Source organism: Schistocerca cancellata, chromosome 12 (assembly GCF_023864275.1).
Source record: "Schistocerca cancellata isolate TAMUIC-IGC-003103 chromosome 12, iqSchCanc2.1, whole genome shotgun sequence".
Taxonomy (NCBI): domain Eukaryota; kingdom Metazoa; phylum Arthropoda; class Insecta; order Orthoptera; family Acrididae; genus Schistocerca; species Schistocerca cancellata.
In genome coordinates this window covers 164369176-164392800 of record NC_064637.1, presented here as the reverse complement: position 1 = coordinate 164392800, position 23625 = coordinate 164369176, and the positions used below count along the sequence as shown (strand labels likewise).

Here is a 23625-nt window from a genome sequence, read left to right as displayed (position 1 = left end):
GCTGCGTACTTCTCTGCTCCACACCTTCCCTGTCCGGGTGGAACCGCACCGTACCTTGAATTCGTCGCGTGGAGTCGTTTATACACGCTCCCTCGATGGATTGTCTGACGAAGAAATTCAGCACTATCTGTCTGAGCAGGGCGTCACGGCAGTTCATAGAGTAATGAAACGGGTTGACACGAACATCATTCCAACCCGCACTGTCTTCTTGACATTTGACACAGTTCAACTCCCATCGAAAATCAAAGCAGGCTATGAGATAATTTCCGTTCGCCCTTACGTCCCAAACCCTACGCGTTGCTATCGATGTCAGCGGTTCAATCACACCAGCCAGTCCTGTTCCAATCCAGCCAAATGTGTTACGTGTGGCAAGGATGCCCATGAGGGTGCTTGTCCACCTCCATCCCCTCGCTGCATCAACTGTATGGGTGACCACGCTGCTTCCTCTCGAGATTGCCCCGTTTTTAAGGACGAGAAGCTCATCCAGGAAATAAGGGTGAAGGAAAAGGTGTCGACCTTTGCTGCTCGAAAATTATTCGCCAGTCGCAAGCCCACCGTGCCTCAGACAGGAAAATACAGCACTGTCCTTGCTTCTCCTCGGCCAACAAAGGAGGCGGCCACGCAGACTTGCGACCTCACCTTTAGTACCACGGTCGTCAGATCGGCCAGCGCAAAGATCGCTCGTTCAACCTCACCACTTTCGCCTGCCCACTCTATGGCTCACCCTTCGTCGGGTTCGGCTACATCTCGAGCCCAAAAGTCGGACGCCAAGTCTTCGAAAAAAGAGCATACTCGTGAAGAGTTTTTACGTACCGCAACTTCACAACCATCGGTTCCTCCTTCATCTAAACAACATTCTTCCAAGAAGGCTACAAAGAAACCCAGTTCCTCTCCTTCTCCGCCAAGGCGTGCCCCCTCTACAGCACCACCTGGCGGAAATCGCCCTCGGCCATCTTCTGTGTCGCCGAGGCGCACTGCTGGTGGCCGGTCAACCGGCCGATCGCTGGTGGCAGGGACTGCTCCTGACCAACCTATGGATCAGGATCTTCTGCCTTCAGCTGAATGCCATTCCATGCTGTCGGTTGCTAGCTCCGAGCAGTCTTTGAGTTGACAGCAACTTTGGTCACATTCCTCCATTCTCTTTTCACCCCATGTCCATTATCCACTGGAATATCCGCGGCATTCGAGCCAATCGGGATGAATTGTCGGTCCTCTTACGCTCCTACTCGCCGGTCATCTTCTGTCTTCAGGAAACAAAGCTGCGTCCCCATGACCGCTTTGTTCTCCCTCATTTTCAGTCTGTCCGATATGATCTCCCCTCTGTTGAAGGCTCTCCAGCCCATGGAGGACTCATGATTCTTCTCCGTGATACTCTCCATTATCACCCAATCCCCTTAAACACTTCCTTCCAAGCTGTCGCCGTCCGTCTTTCACTTTCCGGATACACGTTCTCTCTTTGTACTGTATACATTCCATCGTCCACACCAATGGCACGAGCTGATCTCCTTCATCTTCTTGGTCAGCTTCCACCCCCCTATTTGCTGGTTGGGGACTTCAATGCCCACCACCCGCTTTGGGGATCTCCACACCCTTGTCCACGTGGCTCCGTATTGCTAGACGTCTTCCACCAAGCGGATCTAGTTTGCCTCAACACTGGGGTCCCCACATTTTTGTCTGCCTCCACGACAACCTTATCTCATTTGGACCTTGCGGTCGGTACTGTTCCGCTAGCTCGGCGCTTCCAATGGTTCGCCCTTGATGATACACACTCGAGTGACCACTTTCCATGTGTCCTCAGACTGCAGCCTCAACTGCCATATATGCGCCCGCGACGCTGGAAGTTTGCCCAAGCCGATTGGACACTTTTTTCGTCTCTCGCGACATTCGATGACCGTCGCTTTCCCAGCGTCGACGATGAGGTCACACATATTACCGACGTTATCCTTACAGCTGCGGAACGTTCAATACCACGCACCTCCGAATTGCCCCGGCGCCCCCTAGTTCCTTGGTGGAACGAGGCATGCCGTGATGCAATACGTGAGCGGCGACGTGCTCTTCGCATTTTCCGTCACCATCCTACTTTGGCCAACTGTATCCGCTATAAGCAGCTCCGTGCGCGATGCCGTCGCGTCATCCGCGATAGCAAGAAGGCAAGCTGGAAATTCTTTATTAGCTCATTTAACACTTTCACTCCCTCCTCGGAAGTTTGGAGTCGGCTTCGACGGTTCTCAGGCGCGCCTAGTTTCTCCCCGGTTCCTGGGCTCACTGTCGCGCATGATACCTTAGTGGACCCCGTCGCAATTTCTAACTCGTTGGGTCAGCACTTTGCTGAGATTTCGAGCTCTTCAAATTACCCGCCAGCGTTTCTCCCGAAGAAACGTGCAGCGGAAGTGCGACCTCTTGCTTTCTCCTCCCAAAATCACGAAAGCTACAATACTGTTTTCTCCATGCGGGAACTCCAACATGCCCTCTCATCTTCTCGCTCCTCCGCCCCGGGACCGGATGGTATCCATGTCCAAATGTTGCTGCATTTACCAACCCCTAGTCTGCGTTACCTCCTTCGCCTTTATAATCGAATTTGGACCGACAGTACCTTTCCTAAACGGTGGCGGGAAGCTATTGTCGTTCCCGTTCCGAAACCTGGAAAGGACAAACATCTCCCCTCTAGCTATCGCCCCATTTCTCTCACGAGTAGTGTCTGTAAGGTTTTGGAGCGTATGGTGAATTACCGTTTAGCTTGGTGGCTGGAATCCCGCAGTCTTTTAACACCAGCCCAATGCGGATTTCGGAAGCATCGTTCTGCAGTTGACCATCTTGTTGCTCTCTCCACTTATATCATGAACAATTTTCTCCGGAAACGCCAAACGGTAGCAATATTTTTTGATCTGGAGAGAGCATACGATACCTGTTGGAGGACAGGCATCCTTCGCACACTGTTCTCTTGGGGCTTTCGAGGCCGGCTGCCCCTTTTTCTTCGCGAATTTATGGCAGAGCGCACTTTTAGGGTGCGGGTGAACACTACTCTCTCCCGTACTTTCTCCCAAGAAAACGGGGTACCCCAGGGATCCGTGCTGAGTGTTGTACTGTTTGCCATCGCCATAAATCCAATTATGGATTGTCTCCTTCCTGATGTCTCGGGCTCCCTCTTTGTGGACGATTTTGCGATCTACTACAGCTCTCAACGGACCAGCCTTCTTGAACGACGTCTTCAAGGATGTCTTGATCGCCTCCACTCGTGGAGCATCGAAACCGGCTTCCGTTTCTCACCCAGTAAGACCGTTTGTGTCAATTTTTGGCGACGGAAGGAGTTTCTTCCGCCCTCCTTACATCTAGGTCCTGTCAACCTTCCGTTTTCAGACGTCGCTAAATTCTTGGGTCTTATGTTTGACAGAAAACTGTGCTGGTCCTCCCACGTTTCCTATCTTTCGGCTCGCTGTCTGCGATCGCTTAACACCCTCCGTGTCCTGAATGGTACCTCCTGGGGAGCGGACCGAGTGGTCCTTCTCCGCCTCTATCGCGGCTTAGTGCGCTCGAAATTGGATTATGGAAGCATAGTCTACTCCTCTGCTCGGCCGTCTATTCTTCGGCGTCTCGATTCTATCCACCACCGTGGATTACGTTTAGTGTCTGGAGCTTTTTACACTAGCCCTGTGGAAAGCCTTTATGCTGAGACTGCTGAACCTCCGCTGTCCAATCGGCGAGCAGTCCTCCTGAGTCGTTATGCTAGCCATCTGTCTTCCATGCCTGCTAATCCAGCCCATGACCTTTTTTTCGACGCCTCCTTTGATGTAGGGTATGCAGGCCGCTCCTCCTCCCTACTACCCCCGGGAGTCCGCTTCCGTCAATTGCTCCATTCTCTTTCCTGCCGCTTTCCGAAAACCTTCTTGACAACTTGGGGTACAGCACCGCCTTGGCTCCGTCCCCGGATCTGCCTGCTCCGTGACCTTTGTCAATTTCCCAAGGATGGTACCCCTACACTTGTTTATCGTCGGGCATTTGCTGCTCTATGTGCACAAATGACGGACGCCACATTTATTTACACCGACGGCTCGAAAACATCCTTAGGTGTAGGGAGTGCCTATATTGTTGGCGACACCCCAAATCGCTTTCGACTTCCCGACCAGTGTTCGGTTTATACTGCGGAGCTATACGCTGTTCTCCAGGCTGTCCACTACATCCGCCGCCATCAGCGGATACAATACGTTATCTGCTCCGATTCTCTCAGCTCTCTCCTCAGTCTCCAAGCTCTTTACCCTGTGCACCCTCTGGTCCACCGGATTCAGGACTGTCTGCGCTTGCTCCACCTGGGGGGCGTCTCGGTGGCGTTCCTCTGGCTCCCGGGACACGCTGGTATCTGTGGGAATGAGGCGGCCGATATGGCGGCCAAGGCTGCAGTCTCTCTTCCTCGGCCAGCTATTCAGTCGCTTCCCTTCACCGATCTACGGAGCGATTTATGTCGCCAAGTTGCTCATTTATGGCATGCGCATTGGTCAACACTTCCCCGTAATAAATTGCGGGAAGTGAAAGCCCTTCCTTGCGCTTGGACCTCTTCCTCCCGAACGCGTCGTCGGGAGGAGGTAATTTTAGCTAGACTCCGGATAGGGCACTGTCTTTTTAGCCATAGACATCTTTTAAGCGGTGATCCTCCTCCACTCTGTCCCCACTGCTCTCAGCCGTGGACGGTCAGACACCTTTTAATTGAATGCCCCTATTTTAATCCGTTACGCTCCCGTCTACAGCTATCGCCTGATCTATCGTCGATTTTAGCAGATGACACGCGCTCAGCCGACCGCGTTCTGCAGTTTATTAGTGACAGTGAAATGACGTCAGTCATTTGAAGTTTTTTTTTTTTGGGGACAATCACCCCCTGTCTGTAGTGGATGTTTACGCATTCTTTCTACTTTTAGTTTCTCCAATTTTATGAGTTTGTTCCCATTGCTGCTGGTTTTCAATTTCGGTTTTTTACTGTCTTAAGTCACGGGCTGGGCGCTAATGACCATAGAAGTTTTGCGCCCTAAAACCACAAAAAAAAAAAAACTGCATGCCCGTTTTAAAGCCTTTTTAATCAGAGCACTTCGTTTTTCGTCACTCTGTCTTATTCTTTCTTCCTGGTTTTTGTACATACTGTTCATTACCCGTCTTTCCCTATAACTCGCTCCTACTTTTCTCAGAATTTGGGAATATCTTGTCCCATTTTACATTATGCAACGGCTTCTCCACGTCGAGAAATCCTGTGACCAGGTATTGATTTTTCCCCAGTCTTGCTTCCGTTATCAACCACAACGTCGGTACTGCCTTACTGGTACCTTTACTTTTCCTACAGCTGAACTAGTCGTTATCGAACAGATCCTCAGTTCTCTTTTCCATCCTTCTTTATATTATACTTGCGTGATTTGGGGGAGGGGACCAACAGCAAGGTCAACGGTCCTATATATTATTCTTGTTAGAAACTTGTATGTATGAGCTCTTAAACCGATTGTGCGATAATTCTCACACACTTTCAATCTTCGGAATAATGTGGATGACGTCTTTTCGAAAGTCTGACAGTACATTGCCCATCTCATATCTTCTACACACTTACTGAGGTACTTGTTTTCTTGCCATTTCCCGGTATGATTTTAGGAATTGCGATGAAATGTTATCTGTCCCTTCTTCCTTATTAGATCTTAAGTCTTCCGAAGCTATCTTAAATTCTCATTCTAATACTGGATCCCCTGTATCTTCACTGTCGTCCTGTTTCTTCCTGTATCACATCGCCAGACATATCTTCGCACTCATATAGGCCTTCAATGTACTTTTTCCACTTATCCGCTATCCCCTCTGCGATTAGCAGTGGAATTCCTGTTACACTCTTAAAGTTACCGCTCTTTCTTCTAACAGCACACAAGGTTGTTTCGACTTCTCTTATGGTAGTACTGATTTGAAACGAGAGAGAACGTCTTCCGTCGGTGCCACTGTGACCACAGCCTTGGGAGATTTACGATCACGTTACATAGATACATTGACGAATGTTATTGTTATGACGGTTTCCTATATTTTAAATAAATCCAAATGAAGTGGCAGAAATTACTGGATATATTTTCGTCTACCATTCCAGAGGGGGATTTTATTTATTTACATTGTTTAGACCAATAGAGGATCACATAAAAAATTGACCCATGGCTGTTATTATTATTATTATTATTTTTTATTAAAAACTTTTATTTTCACGTAAGGTTATATTGGGAAGCAATTTGTACTACTAAGCATTCGTTGCTCTAATAACTGCCAAATTATAAGGCTGTTTACTCATTGTTTATTTAGTTTCAGGGCGTTTAATGTTGATCTCGTAAAAAAAAGCTGACTGTACTTGATAATTAATAAACGGGTGAAAATACCGAACAGAATGTAATTCTGTTTACAGTAGGTACTGCGGTTTCTAGGACAAAATGTCCGGCTACACGTAACGCAGAGTGCGGATTTTCTATTTTTGGATCTGGCAGCTCTAGTTGTGTGGTCCGCTGCTTCCCTCCAGACCACGGGAGCAGCAAAAAACACGTGACATGACGTGGTGTTTGCAACCAGCCTGTCAGTTGTGTAGTAACTACGCTATGTGACCAAAAGTGTCCGGACACCACCGAAAACATACGTTTTTCATATTACGTGCATTGTGCTGCCACCTGCTGCCAGGTACTCCATATCAGCGACATCAGTAGTCATTAGACGTCATGAGAGACCAGAATGGGGCGCTCCGCGGAACTCGCGGACTTCGAGCGTGGTCAGGTGATTGGGTGTCACTTGCGTCACACGTCTGTACGCGAGATTTCCACACTCCTAAACATCCCTAGGACCACTGTTTCCGATGTGATAGTGAAGAGGAAACGTGAAGGGCCGCGTACAGCACAAAAGCGTAAAGGCCGACCTCATATGTTGACTGGCAGAAACCGCCGACAGTTGAAGAGGGTCGTAATGTGTAACAGGCAGACATCTATCCAGACCATCACACCGGAATTCGAAAGTGCGTTAGGATCCACTGCAAGTACTTAGACAGTTGGGCAGGAGATGATAAACCCGGATTTCATGGTCGAGCGGCTGCTCTAAAGCCACACATCACGCAGTAAACGCCAAACGACGCTTCACTTGGGGTGAGGAGAGTAAACGTTCGACCACTGAACAGTGGAAAAACGTTGTGTGGAGTGACTAATCACGGTACATAGTGTGGCGATGCGATGGCAGGGTGTGGGTATGACGAATTCCGGGTGAACGTCATCTGTCACCGTGTGTAGTGCCAACAGTAAAATTCGGAGGCGGTGGTGTTACGGTGTGGTCGTGTTTTTCATGGAGGGGGCTAGCACGCCTTGTTTTGTGTGGCACTATTTCTGTTTTAAGCACCTTCTTGCTTCCCACTGTTGAAGAGATATTCGGGGATGGCGATTGCATCTTTCAACACGATCGACCACCTGTTCATAATGCACGCTTCCTGAATCCTACAGAACACCTTTATGATGTTTTGGAACGCCAACATCGTGCCAGGCCTCACCGACCGACATGGATACCTCTCCTCACTGCAGCACTCCGTGAAGAATGGGCTGCCATTCACCAAGAAACCTTCCAGCACCTGACTGAACGTATGCCCGCGGAAGTGGAAGCTGTCATCAAGGCTAAGGGTGGGCCAACACCATGTGAATTCCAGCATTACCGATGGAGGGCGCCACGAACTTGTAATTCATTTTCAGTCAGGTGTCCGGATACTTTTGATCACATAGTGTACATGTCCAACGACACGCGTGGGGACTCAGTTACTGTCCTTGTCGACCGTGTTGCACCCGAAAGTAAGTTAGTAGCACTTCTTTACGAGAGGATAATGTTTCCGTTTTTTGAGTTGCTTCCGCTATACAATAACAATTTGCTCTGTTTACACGGATACGGATGTTCTTTGAGAATTTTTTTCTCGGGATGTGTTACAGATATCACTGTGAAATTTGGGCAAAATGTTTATTGATATTTCCTCTAAAAACTAGAATTTTTTCGACCGAAAATGTCAAAGAGCAAAGGCGGAAGTGCCGTCGGAACGGAACAAAATTTCAATGTAGACCTCAACGCGCGGTATGTCACAGGTCAGCCGGCTGGTCTGAAATCAAAATTGAGTCGACGTTAGCGAAGTATACAAGATTCTTTAGGAGTTCTATCTCGCTTAAGTTATTTGGACCATAGGAAACAAAATGGCGGCCATTTGAAAAAAATAGGCTTCTTTCATCGATGTTTAGACTTCGTCGGCCAAGTAAAAATATTTATAGTTGATGGATCGGAATAATAGTGGTACAACTCATAGACAATTTAGTTAGCTTCGTAGGAAACAATCATGCGAGTCAGTTCAGTAGACATGAAGTTACCATACCGCGCGATAAAAAAATGTTATTTCGAGAAAAACGCGTGTGAAGTTTTAACTAATTATAAAACAATTTTATGCAACGTAGGTTCAATCTGCTATTCCGGGTCCATGAACTAGTCTTTCCTCTTGCTCATAAAGGGCGTTCTGCTCGATCTGGGCCATCCTGCGCTGCTCCAGAGCCGCTCGTACGGCCAGTGACAAGCGGTTTTTGGCCTCTTGAATCCTGTGGTCGTCCGAATGCTTGGCGAACTGCGTGGAATAGTGTCCCAGGGTGACGTCCATCGTTGTCAGGTCTTTAGAATTGCTGAATACCCTTCGTTGAAGCTACTCACTGCCAGGAAAGTCGGAATCTCCACAGTTTTCGCACCAGAATGCAAATGCTTGGGGGCTAACTTCCTAACACACGCGTTCAAACTTTCATTTGAATTTTGTGTGTTTCCTCCCAAGCACCGGTACAGTAACTCGTCCTCCGGAAGGAGTTCGTAGATAGGATGAATCCCTTTTTGAACTTCTTTGGAGAGCGGCTGGTCGTGTTGGTATTCGTCCAGACGTCCGGTAGCCTTTGCAATGCGCCAGTTGCACCAACTAGTTTCCCCAGCCGGACAATTTTGGTGTTGTGGGTTGTCATCCGTCGAACACTTGCGGAAATACGTTGCCCAAATTGCCTTCTTCAACTGTTCCACGGAATTGGAATGCCGTCGGATTGCCAAGCCGTAGTACGTCGTAAGCTCCTTGTTCACTTTAGTCATGGGCAATTACATAGAATAATTTTTCGCTGCTACAAAGTCGAAATTCCCGAAAAAAACTGGTGCGTGAAAAAGGTAGATTTCAGGCAGGTGCATTTATTTGTTCATCGCGAATAACAAACATTTCCATTCCGTATTCGGAAAAACCGTTTGAGGGGTGGATTCTAACCACTTTTATGGATCCAAAAATGCAATTAAAAAAATATATTTTTGAACCAAAAGATAGTAAACCTCACCTTAAAACACAAATCACAAACCTTCGCGAATTTAGAACAATAAGCAGCCACCTGAAAGAAGTCAGAACTCTCAGTGATGAGATGTAAGAGTCAACGAACACTCCGTCATTTTACTTGTTCAAACTTGTCTCACCGGTAGTGCTGCCCTAACGACTTTCATTTCTCGGAGATCGATTTCTGAAGTAAGGGTCGTGACTGATAATTCCTTGTAGATAGACTGCCGGAAAAACATCACAACACCAAGGAGGAGCTGTGGTTCTCAAACGTGAGGTGGCAGGTGTGTTCCTGCATCTGAAAGGTGACGTCTCTATAAGGAGTGTAAGGTGTCAGGCAAATCCAACACCTTCCATGAAAACCCTGACATGATAAGCAAATCCAGCAGTATGTCACATAGCTCCGAATAAATCGTGACATTAAATTAACCAAAGTAATAAGATTAACGAGTGAGCAAATGGAATACCACAGACTAACACAAGAATGCCTAAATGCATGTCATACCTTCCCACAGTGAAACAGATGGAATTCCGAGTGGAGAAACGAGAACAGAAGCAGAGAGCAGAACCGAGATAAGCTAGAAGGCCCTACGATAAGGGACGGACACCAACGTCGCCAGCCAACCGCCAGGACCACACCCCAGCCCAGGACCCCCGCCCCCCAGCCCATGTTAAAAGATAGAGCCCTCCAGAAGAATATTATAGATCTTACGATAACACTAAAAGAGCCACACCAGCTGCCAGCTGCAAGTTTTAGCGTGAGACTTTTTCGCGTCTCTGTTACGTTGTAAACGTTAAAAACATTGCCCCACCACGAAGAGTATAACGTTTCTCATTGGATAGAAGAATTTTTGTAGGCGGAGCTCAAAGTTAACATTGAGACCCAGATTGGTCAGTCGAAAACACAGCCAGATAGCTTTTTTAAACCAACTTCGGTAAATTGTAGTAAGGAGAAGTTAGAGGGGAGAGTTGCTTCTGAGACGGCGAAGTGTGGAGCTGCGCCGCCCGCCGCCCCCTGATGCAAGGTAATGAACGCACGCGATGCCGCATAACAGCGCATAAGGCTTCACTTAGAACTGCAGAAGTCTCATCTGTTACATCCCCGTTTTGCGTAATACTAGTGTCGATCGTCAATTAAAGCTCATGGTGTTCACATTTGCTACGTAAGTTAAAATCTGAAACGCGATGATTTTTCTGTTATACACTCCTGGAAATTGAAATAAGAACACCGTGAATTCATTGTCCCAGGAAGGGGAAACTTTATTGACACATTCCTGGGGTCAGATACATCACATGATCACACTGACAGAACCACAGGCACATAGACACAGGCAACAGAGCATGCACAATGTCGGCACTAGTACAGTGTATATCCACCTTTCGCAGCAATGCAGGCTGCTATTCTCCCATGGAGACAATCGTAGCGATGCTGGATGTAGTCCTGTGGAACGGCTTGCCATGCCATTTCTACCTGGCGCCTCAGTTGGACCAGCGTTCGTGCTGGACGTGCAGACCGCGTGAGACGACGCTTCATCCAGTCCCAAACATGCTCAATGGGGGACAGATCCGGAGATCTTGCTGGCCAGGGTTGTTGACTTACACCTTCTAGAGCACGTTGGGTGGCACGGGATACATGCGGACGTGCATTGTCCTGTTGGAACAGCAAGTTCCCTTGCCGGTCTAGGAATGGTAGAACGATGGGTTCGATGACGGTTTGGATGTACCGTGCGCTATTCAGTGTCCCCTCGACGATCACCAGTGGTGTACGGCCAGTGTAGGAGATCGCTCCCCACACCATGATGCCGGGTGTTGGCCCTGTGTGCCTCGGTCGTATGCAGTCCTGATTGTGGCGCTCACCTGCACGGCGCCAAACACGCATACGACCATCATTGGCACCAAGGCAGAAGCGACTCTCATCGCTGAAGACGACACGTCTCCATTCGTCCCTCCATTCACGCCTGTCGCGACACCACTGGAGGCGGGCTGCACGATGTTGGGGCGTGAGCGGAAGACGGCCTAACGGAGTGCGGTACCGTAGCCCAGCTTCATGGAGACGGTTGCGAATGGTCCTCGCCGATACCCCAGGAGCAACAGTGTCCCTAATTTGCTGAGAAGTGGCGGTGTGGTCCCCTACGGCACTGCATAGGATCCTACGGTCTTAGCGTGCATCCGTGCGTCGCTGCGGTCCGGTCCCAGGTCGACGGGCACGTGCACCTTCCGCCGACCACTGGCGACAACATCGATGTACTGTGGAGACCTCACGCCCCACGTGTTGAGCAATTCGGCGGTACGTCCACCCGGCCTCCCGCATGCCCACTATACGCCCTCGCTCAAAGTCCGTCAACTGCACATACGGTTCACGTCCACGCTGTCGCGGCATGCTACCAGTGTTAAAGACTGCGATGGAGCTCCGTATGCCACGGCAAACTGGCTGACACTGACGGCGGCGGTGCACAAATGCTGCGCAGCTAGCGCCATTCGACGGCCAACACCGCGGTTCCTGGTGTGTCCGCTGTGCCGTGCGTGTGATCATTGCTTGTACAGCCCTCTCGCCCTGTCCGGAGCAAGTATGGTGGGTCTGACACACCGGTGTCAATGTGTTCTTTTTTCCATTTCCAGGAGTGTATAAATTATTGAGAAGCCACATCAGCCACTGTAATTTACGACAAGTTAGGTAAGTAATTAAAGATAATTGAGGGTCACTGTAGACCATTTTAATAGTTTTCTCTTTTGTGAAACTTAATTTAAACCTAGATTATAGATGTGATATGGCATAGGTCATCCTTCGATCCATTGTAGAACTAGGAAACCCATTCAGGGAATATTCGTTCACATTTTTGTTGAACGCAGTTGGTTTTTATCATCCTGTATTAAAATATTTCCTTTTATCAATAGTGCAATTTAAAAACAACGTTTTGTGAGTAGAATAAAATTGCCAATGGTAAACTTAACTGCTTTTCCAACGTTATTTTACCAGCTAACTAAACGTAAGAAAGCGTTGAACCCCTTCTACTAAATTTAGTTAGTATTAACATTCTTTTACAGGGAGTGCAGTGGAGCTGACGCTGAAATCATTAAGTATTTGGTTATATCATCGCTAGTCTCACTGAACTCTTCTGAACTCTACATGTCATGTGTGGTCTGGCGTCTCCTTACCAGCAACAGGTTCCAGGTTCAAACTAGTCAATTCCCTGAAAAACACACTCAGAGCGTCGTTGCGCGAAAGTGGTAGGGAGACACGACTTAGAACAGACAGACACCACGCAGAATGTTAGGGGGGCGCCACTATGACGATGCGAATCAGGTTTGCTTTAAATGAAAGCTGTAACTGTGGCGAACGTCAGTTAAGTTTGAGATCGGACAAGGCGAGCTGGTGTTAGTGAAGACTGGATTTAAGGTTACAAAGACGCTACTATCAACACGTCAGTTACCCTGAACGAGGTCGTGTAACAGGACTACGAGAAGATGGATGTTCCTTCTGCGATACTGCCGAAAAGTGTGGCAGGAATGTAGCCGCTGTACATGACTGCTGCCGGCGGTGGTCACGAGAATATACAGTCGCGAGAAGACCGGCCACGTCTCACTACCGACAGCTGAGGCAGTCGTGTTTGGCGTGTGGCTCTGGCGCGTCGCACTGCTCCTGCAGGAGAAATTTCAGCAACATGTGACTCCACAGTGGCACAACGAGCTGTTACAAATCGATTACTTCAAGGTACGCTCCGTGCCAGACCCCCTGTAGCGTCCAATCCACTGACTCCAAACCACCGCCATTTGCGACTTCAGTGCGATATCATTGGACGGCAGGGTGCAAGTCTGTTGTGTTTTCTGACAAAAGCTGGTTCTGCCTCGGTGCCCGTTATGGCCGTATGTTGGTTAGGAGGAGGCCAGTTTGAGGGCCAGCACCCAATCTGTCTGCTGGCTAGACAGACGGAACCCACACCTGCAGCGCGAATTCGTCTGACAGTGGAAGCACTCTCGCGGTTATCCCACGCGTCCTGACTGCAAATTTGTGCGTTAGTCTGGCCATTCAACCTGTTGTGCTGCCATTTATGTACAGCAATCCAGGGGGCGTTTTCCAACAGGATAACGCTCGCCGGCATACGCTGTTATAACTGAGAACGTGCTCTACAGACCCCTGAAATGTTGGCTTGAGCTGCTCGATCACCACATCTGTCTCCAAACGAGCACATATGGGACATTATCGGTGGACAACTCCAGCGTCATACCCAAACGACATTAACGGTCCATGTGTTGCCCGACCAAGTGCGACTGGCGTGGCACTCTATCCCACAAACTGACATCTGGTACCTGTACAACGGAATGCGTGTATCTTTGCACGCTTGCATTCAACTTTCTAGCACAAACCAGTCATTAATGTACCGGCATTTCACATTTGCAGTGGCTAATTTCACACCTACATTAACCTATGATCTTGCAGTATTAATCCGTATAAAATGTCTCCTAGATAAATGTATTCCTGAAATTTCATTACTCTACATCAATTACTGTTCAACAAGATCTAGACTAGTGTACCTGCTAGCGAGAGAGACATCCCTAATTGAAGACATCAGACTTCGATATATGATGCCACACACCAGCGCTTCCAGTAAGCAACTGAGGATCATGGAGGACAAACGAGAAAAAATATGGCCGGAGTTTTATGGCACCGAAGCAATGACGAACCGCTCATGGACAGCACCAAACTTCGAACAGCGACATGTCGTAACTACACTTTCTATTCACGGCTTTCATCATCTAATCTGCAAGAACAAAACTTATCACGACCCAATCGCAACATGTGTATGTGAACTGTGTAACGAAGCCTGTGAACGATATCACATAGAACTGTGCAGTAAAAGAGTGAAATCGATAAATGAATATGCAAAAATGTAAAATGTAAATGTAAAATGTTAAGCAAAGTAACTGTATATGGCTATTTGGCTGCAATTTTATTAAATAATCAATTACTGTTCGGTGTTGTGACTTTTTGCCATCAGTATATTTCGTTACTCTTTAACAACCGTAATTCCATTATACACTACTGGCCATTAAAATTGCTACACGAAGAAGAAATGCAGATTATAAACGGGTATTCATTCGACAAATATATTATACTAGAACTGACATGTGATTACATTTTCACGCAATTTGGGTGCATAGATTCTGAGTAATCGGTACCCAGAACAACCACCTCTGGCCGAAATCACGGCCTTGATACGCCTGGGCATTGAGTCAAAGAGAGCATGGATGGCATTTACAGGTACAGCTGCTAATGCAGCTTCAACACGATACCACAGTTCATCAAGAATAGTGACTGGCGTATTGTGACGAGCCAGTTGCTCGGCCACCATTGACCAGACGTTTTCAATTGGGAAGAGATCCAGAGAATGTGCTGCCCAGGGCAGCAGTCGAACATTTTCTGTATCCAGAAAGGCCCGTACAGGACCTGCAACATGCAGTCGTGCATTGTTGTTGTTGTTGTTGTTGTTGTTGTTGTGGTCTTCAGTCCTGAGACTGGTTTGATGCAGCTCTCCATACTACTCTATCCCGTGCAAGCTTCTTCGTCTCCCAGCCTACATCCTTCTGCATCTGCTTAGTGTATTCATCTCTTGGTCTCCCTCTACGGTTTTTACCCTCCACGCTGCCCTCCAATACTAAATTGGTGATCCCTCGATGTCTCAGAACATGTCCTACCAACCGATCCCTTCTTCTCGTCAAGTTGTGCCACAAGCTCCTCTTCTCCCCAAATCTATTCAATACCTCCTCATTAGTTATGTGATCTACCTCATCTAATCTTCAGCATTCTTCTGTAGCACCACATTTCGAGAGCTTCTATTCTCTTCTTGTCCAAACTATTTACCGTCCATGTTTCACTTCCATACCTGGGCATACCGACCTGCAAACCTTCAAACGCGGTACACTCACGGGTCAACTTCATTGTGACACTGTACTCCTTCCCCACGTGCGACTTTTCAGTGATGCATGCCGCCCTAACATCACCTTCGTGGGTGACAATGCGTGACGGCATCAAACACAGCAGGTGGTGGAGCTCTCGGAACGAGAGGATATTCGGGAAATGGAGTGGCTTGCTCGTTTCCTCGGCTTACATTCCATCGAGAATGTGTGGGATGCGTAGGGAAGGCGTATGGCAGCACGTTGCAGAGCATGCTTTGTCGTCCGTGGTCATCGCACATCCTATTAAATGCCATATCTCGCCTTTTGTAAGGTCCAGACCACCATCATAAATCGCGGTTATTTTGCAGTAATTATAGTCTTTGAATGGAACTGTCATTTCTGTTTGTCTCATTGGGTATTTCCTTCTATTAGCTTCTCTACTGTATTGTACTGTAGCGATCCTTTTGTGTATGGTACAGGTTTCATCGAGGATGTTACTTGGCCCTGACACATCATGCAAATGCTACTTTCATCCTTAAGATTATAACGAGTTCTGCTGCTTTAGTGCACGGTTTTGTCGCTATGAAGAGACAGACCAACATTATGCAGTATCCTTAAAGACGCTGTTGCTGAAAAACTTCAGGTGTCTGGCCTTCCCTAATGTAGTGTTATAGGTTCAAAATAGCTCCTAGCACTATGGGACCCAACATCTGAGGTCATCAATCCCCTAGAACTTAGAACTACTTAAACGTAACTAACCTAAGGACATCACACACGTCCATGCCCGAGGCAGGATTCGAACCTGCGACCGTAGCAGTCGTGCGGTTCCGGACTGCAACGCCTAGAACCGCTCGGCTACCACTGCCGGCTAGTGTTATAGGCACTTTGCTGTTCCTTATCTATATAAACGATTTGGGAGACAACCTGAGCAGCCGTCTCACGTTGTTTGCAGATGATGCTGTCGTTTATCGACTAGTAAACTCATCAGGAGATCAAAAGAAATTGCAAAACGTTTTAGAAAAGATATCTGTATGGTGCCAAAATTGACAGTTGACCGTAAATAACGAAAAGTGTGAAGTCATCCACATGAGGGCTACAAGGAACTCGATAAACTTCGGTTGCACGATAAATCAGTCTAATCTAAAAGCCGTAAATTCAACTAAATACGTAGGTATTACAATAACGAACAACTTAAATTGGAAGGAACACATAGAAAGTGTTGTGGGGGAAGGCTAACCAAAGACTGCATTTTATTGGCAGGACACTTAGAAAATGTAACAGATCTACTAAGGAGACTGCCTACACTACGCTTGTCCGTCCTCTTTTACAATACTGCTGCCCTATGTGGGATCCTTACCAGATAGGACTGACGGAGTACATCGAAAAAGTTCAAAGGAGGGCAGCACGTTTTGTATTATCGCGAAATATGGGAGAGAGTCAGAGAAATGATACAGGAGGTGGGTTCAAATGGCTCTGATCACTATGGGACTTAACAGCTGAGGTCATCAGTCCACTAGAACTTAGAACTACTTAAACGTAACTAACCTAAGGACATCACACACGTCCATGGCCGAGGCAGGATTCGAACCTGCGACTGTAGCGGTCACGCGGTTCCAGACTGTAGCGCCTAGAACCGCTCGGCCACACAGGATTTGGGATGGAAGTAATTAAAAGAAAGGCGTTTTTCGTTGCGACGGAATCTTCTCACAAAATTCCAATCACCAACTTTCTCCTCCGAATGCGAAAATATTTTGTTGACACTAACTTACTTAGTGAGGAACGTTCACCATGATAAAATAAGGGAAATCAGAGTTCGTACGGGAAGATATAGGTGTTCATACTTTCCGCGCGCTATACGAGATTGGAATCACCCTCTGGCAGGTACGTAAACGTGATTTGCAGTGTATCCATATAGATGTAGGTGTCTGATGGTGGTCAGTAATAGTCTAAACGAATAACAGTAATATTTTCAGAGCAGCTGGTCGTGGTGTACCGTGATTTTCGACACAAATACTTGCAACGTTTGGGACACCCATCACTGAAAATGTTTCAACAGGTTTTTTTTTTAATTTTTGTCTGCCCCTCCCCCCCCCCCCCCCCTCCCATGTTCCGATATGTCCTTGCACTACTGTTTGCTCTGTTCCACATGTTGTGCAGCCTTTGACCGAGTTGTTCCAGAAAGGACGGGCGCCTGCAGTGTTGTTGTTACGGCAGGTGGTGTACGCGGGGGTGGAGAACCGCATGCCGGCGCTGGGCCGGCAGGAGCTGCCGCTGCTGCTGGACGCCATCGACGTGGAGTCCTCCCAGCAGTGCACCCGACACGTCACCGCGCAGTGGCGCTACGAGACAGACGTCAACCCCGCCACGCAGGCCGCCGCGGTGAGTCAACACTCAACTCACTGGGAATTGCGATGCCACTACCCGAAGTTACTGTATTATTATTAGACCGTGCGGCATCGGACTTCCGGAAAGCGGCTCTCGCGTGTAATAGGTTTGAATAGACAACTATTACACAGAATTTTTGGAATAAATAATGATAATGGCGCGTAACAAACTTATTTTTACGTCTATATTTGATTATTAGTACCACTGATGATCTCTTTGAAGTGACTGAACAGGGAGCACTTAATTCGGTATGTTTGATATTGCCTAGCAGGAGGACCTTATTCATTTAAAACAATACCACAGCCTGAAATCGTTTCACAATACGTAAACACACGTGATAAACACTCGAACTTGTTTTAGGTTAATGTAAACTATACAAATAGCAATGACTTAATTTATTGTTATTGAGCTTGCATTGTGCTGAAGGCACAATGTGTACTGTGGTGGCAGCAAATTCCTTGAACGCGTAATTAAAGAACAATATAGATCTGCTTGTCAAAATAGTTACTGAAAACACTAATTGAGAATCACGTTGCTCCGACGGAACCGAGTAATTTTCGACCATGGCAATGTACTGAAAAGCCATCACATCGAGCTGGATAGTAATTAAGGTGGCACAGTTCCTGGCATCTTCCATCCGTTGCATAAAGCGACTTCTGCTGGCAATTTCGACGTTAATTCCGACTATTTCCTCTTGTAATATAGCTACGCCGATACTCACGCACCTTAACTTTCCACTGATGTTGCAGCACATAGAAATCACTGGATATGGGGTAATAATGAGCTATCTCCCTTAAATAATTGAATACACTCGGGGAATGCAATTTAAACCACAAAATTATTATTGCCTCCAAACTTTACACACTGTAGAGAACTTGGTTTGACTATTACACAAACTGATTCACAAAATTTAAATGTACTGGTAATGGCGTCGGTATAACCACCACTGTTCCTAATAACACTCTTGTAAGATAACTTCTAGTTCGTTGCAACCCAAGTGAGCACACCATTGGACCCCATCAGTTATTGAGATCACAATACGCCGTTGGATGCGGCTACTGGTCCCTTCACACCCCACCGTTGGCACAAGCAACTCGTCGCAGTTAACACAGCATTGCACCATTCAGTGTCATGTACCTCAGAACGGGAAACCGTACTATTTTGCCGCTCACAGCCCGTCTCCGTCGAAATACCGCGTCTTACAAGCCTTAGTCTCCATTTAGCTTGTAGCCATACGATAAACGAAGTCCATATCTGTTTTCAGCTCACTTCTAAATGGTCTGTTGGCAACGTTACCGTAGCACACACCGGCAGTCACTTTTACGCCACTTCACACTTGTTCTGTCTCAGAGCTACGCCAACTTACTTCTACCGCCAATATTACGCGCCAACCTGTACACTGTTCTCATTCTCGGGGATTCCCCCCACACCCAAACATTATTTTACATTACGCTAAGTTCTCTATTTACAATTAAACATAACATAGCATTACAATATTCAATTACAGTCATTTTCATATATTAAAGTAATATTACATTTATATGTTTACTACACGTAACAATATTGTTTAGTTTAATTCTTTTGTTATTTCGCTGTCAGAGTGCAGCACAAGCCAGACACTGTCTCCCGCATAGCGTTCTTTAATTACCTGCCACCAGGCGGAAGCACTTCTGCTTTGCATTCGATCCTGGCCCACAGCTGGCATAAGCGTCCACTTTCTCTACCGTTGCGCCTTGACTATGCCTGGCATTCACTAGACGACACGTTGTCACATTACAAAATGACGGTACAGCATTAATGGCCGGGAGACCCCATCTGGGGTTGTTCCGCCGTCTAGTGCAGGTCTTCTTATTTGAAGCCACTTCGGCGACTTCCTCATCAATGGTGACGAAGAATGGTCAATGGACAGCACAAAACCCACTCCCCGAGCAGTCCACCAGCAATCGAAGCCGGGACCCCTCACGTAGCAGTCAACCGCGCTGTCCAGTCACGAGGAGAATCCGGCAAGTGCCGTAACCCGATTTCACAGAAACTTCGCTCATTAGAGGAGCGGTCCAAATAAGTGAAGGCTTCTCAGGTTTCCAGAATGAGATTTTCACTCTGCAGCGGAGTGCGTGCTGATAAGAAACTTCCTGACAGATTAAAACTGTGTGCCGGACCAAGACTCGAACTCGGGACCTTTGCCTTTCGCGAGCAAGTGCTCTATTGACTGAGCTACACAAGCACGACTCACGCCCCGTCCTCACAGCTTTACTTCTGCCAGTACCTTGTCTCCTACCTTCCAAACTTGCAGAAGAGCAAGGTTCGCAGGAAAGCTTCTGTAAAGTTTGGAAGGTAGGAGACGGGGTATTGGCAGAATTAAAGCTGTGAGGACGGGGCGTGAGTCGTGCTTGTGTAGCTCAGTCAATAGAGCACTTGCCCGCGAAAGGCAAAGGTCCCGAGTTCGAGTCCAGAATTAGAGTCTCGGTCCAGCACACACTTTTAATCTGTCAGGAAGTTTCATGTCTCAGGTTATTCGTAGATAATCCACAGTTTCTGAGAAAAAAAAACAGTGCAAGTTTTCGATGTGCTTGATGTCCCTTGTAGCGAGTAAAAGAGGTAACCCGAAGCTGTGGCACAGTGGCTATGATCGCGGCTTCGATTTTGAGCGTCCGTATTCGAAGTCCAGTTATTACTGTAATTTTTTTTCCATTTATCATCCTATCTCCGTAGAAGATTACTATACATACGCTTTCCAATGTATGAAAGTTATCGGGAAAGTAAACAGACGTTTTGAAATAAAAAATTAACAATACGGAAAAACCAATTTTTATTCTATGCATTTAAAGGTACACTCTTGAGCTGTTATTCTACGTAATCGTCATTAAAATTAAGGTACTTACGATATAGTGGCACAAGTTTTTCAATACCGTCTCTAAACAAATCTGCCGTCTGCGATTGGATTTTGCGAACCCACCTAGCACAAAATTTGTGATAACAAAACTTCTCCGTCACAATTTCATGCTCCAAACTCCGTGAAACTTGGGGAAAACATTGCGAAAGTTCCGTTATGGTGAAACTACGGTTTTCACGGCTAGGCCTACCACTGTGGTCGTTATTGTGAACTTTGGTAGGGCCATTTTTGAAATCAGTGCACGACTGCCTCAGTCGGCTTTCACTCATTATTCCTTTTCTGTAGACGTCACAAAGGTCGCTATAATGTCAAACATGATAAGGTACAATGTTCAACATTACAAAGTACATGTCCTGCCTGATGATGGTGACTGCTGTAGCCGAGGTCTCAGGCTGCACTGAGTTGCCGCCAGTTTGGCGCTATATTGACCTCACTGCGGGGGCGCTGCACCCTGAGAAGGGAGGCGTGGCCTTCAGGGGCACCTCCCGAGCTTTGTTGTGGACTGCAGCGAGCCGTCCGCCAATGTCTGTACAATCGATTCGCGCTGCCACCTTCGGTGTGGCAACGTCATCTCTCTACGACACCACAGATACGAAGGAGGGGACAGAATACTAATTCTAGATTAATTATTCACACTTCCAGCACAAAGAACTGTAGTTGTAAGTCAGATATCAATTTAATTCAATGACGATATACTCAAGGTCAGGCGATGCTTATGAATAATTTTTCCGTCGGTATCTCTAAAATTTTGACATCAGAATAGTTCTAAGCAATTTTGTGTTCAGATACGTGATTCATTTAATAGTTACGAAATTAAAGTACGGAATTTTCTAATTCCTGTGTCCAAAGAATCTTCTTGTTTCAAATTTTTAATTTAATTGATGATACGTAAGTATACTTCTCTCTCTCTCTCTCTCTCTCTCTCTCTCTCTCTCTCTGCCTGTATTCCAACACTGCGAATCTTATTTACGTTTGACATTATTGGACTACCCCTGCCGTCTTTCACATTCCATTCTGAAATGAATGTTTACAGTGCGTTGATTACAGACTCAAATTAAATGAAACAAGTTTACTGCTACCAGATGGATTTACATTTGTTAGTATGACATTTGTGAGTTGTGTTACGATTTTTTGGAGAAACTTGTGGCACTTTCTAGTGGAGCAACAAAACACTATTTCAGAACATGGTTTCGGGTTTCTTTTGACAAATTAAACGTATATCTAACGGTAAACATAATTAAAATAGAATACCTCCAGTGGTCACAGGTTCCTTTCACTACCGTCAAAAGAAATGTAAGTCCACCTGATGATGGAGGTTCAAACCTTTGAAACGTAACTCATTTGTAAAATAATCAGACGTTGGAAGCTATTTTATACGCGGGAGTTCGATCGTTTAAACAATAAGGATTTTAATGGTAAATTAAACTTCACAGGAATCCTTACCAAAACATTACCAACGTCACACTATACTATCGTAATGAAACAACTTAAATCACTTAACAGAAGCAAGTCTTCCGGTCTATATATCAGTTAGGTTCCTTTCAGGGTATGCTGATGCATTAGCTCCCTACTTAACAATCATATAAAACCGTTCGCTGGACGAAAGATGCCTACCCAAAGACTGGAAAGTTGCACAGGTCAGACCAGCATTCAAGAAAGGTAGTAAGAGTAATCCACTAAATTACAGGCCCATATCGTTAACGTCGATATGCAGCAGTATTTTAGAATATATATTGTGTTCGAACATTATGAATTACCTCGAAGGAAACGGTCTATTGACACACAGTCAACATGGGTTTAGAAAACATCGTTCCTATGAAACGCAACTAGCTCTTTATTCACATGAAGTGTTGAGTGCTATTCACAAGGGATTTCAAATTGATTCCGTATTTTTAGATTTCCAGAAGGCTTTTCACACTGTATCACACAACGACTTTGTAATGAAATTACTTGCTTATCGATTATTGTCTCAGTAATGTGGCTGGATTCGTGATTTCCTGTCAGAGAGATCACAGCTCGTAGTAACTGACGAAAAGTCATCGAGTAAAACAGCAGTGATTTATGATGCTCCCCAAGGCCCTTTGCTGTCCCTTATGTATATAAATGATTTCGGAGAAAATCTGAGCAGCCGTCTTAGGTTGTTTTCGGATGATGCTGTCGTTTATCGACTAGTAAAGTCATGAGGAGATCAAAAGAAATTGCAAAACAGATTTAGAAAAGATATCTGTATAGTGCGAAAATTGGCAAAATGTAACTTTACGAAAGAGAATGCCTGCATTACGCACTCTTTTGGAGTAGTGCTGCGCGGTGTGGGATCCTTACCAGATAGGATTGACGGAGAACATCGAGAAACTTCAAAAAGGGCAGCTCGTTTTGTATTGTCACGAAATAGGGGAGAGAGTGTAAGTGAAATGATACAGGATTTGGGGTAGACTTCATTGAAACAGAGGCGTTTTTCGTTGCGGCGGAATCTTCTCACGAAATTTCAATCACCAGTTTTCTCATCTGAATGCGAAAATATTTCGTTGACGCCGACCTACACAGGGAAACTACCATCATAATAAAACAAGGGAAAACAGAGCTCGCACGGAAATACATAGGTGTTCGTTTTTTCCAAACGCTGTTCGTGATTGGAATAGTAGAGCTAGTAGAGCATTATTGTGAAGCTGAAGCTGGTTCGGTGAACACACTGCCAGGAACTTACATGTGGTTTTCAGAGTTTCGTTGTAGATGTAGAATGTTTTTGCGAGTTCTCATCTGGGACACTGCAAACGGACTTAGCTTTCTAGGGAAGACGAAGCCTGGCGCTGAGTACTGGCTGGTCATCAAAAAGGGCTCTGAGCACTGTGGGACTCAACTTCTGAGGTCATCAGTCGCCTAGAACTTAGAACTACTTAAACCTAACTAACCTAAGGACATCACACACATCCATGCCCGAGGCAGGATTCGAATCTGCGACCGTAGCAGCGGCGTGGTTTCGGACTGAAGCGCCTAGAACCACTCGGCCACACCGGCCGACGCTGGCCATCAAGACCAGAAGGAGAAGAGGAGGAGAACGGCCACGCCTGTGTCATTGACGATATACGATGTGACAGTTATGGTCACT

General features: G+C 46.5%; 1 protein-coding gene across 2 annotated transcripts in view; it reads left to right on the top strand.

The window, feature by feature from the left end:
* LOC126109791 (angiotensin-converting enzyme-like) overlaps positions 1–23625 on the top strand; it is a 267091-nt gene that overhangs the window by 81517 nt on the left and 161949 nt on the right. For both annotated transcript variants that reach the window (XM_049914847.1, XM_049914848.1), the window contains exon 3: positions 17456–17620. In XM_049914847.1, coding sequence (XP_049770804.1) covers positions 17456–17620 — 165 coding nt within the window. The remainder of the gene's footprint in view (positions 1–17455; positions 17621–23625) is intronic.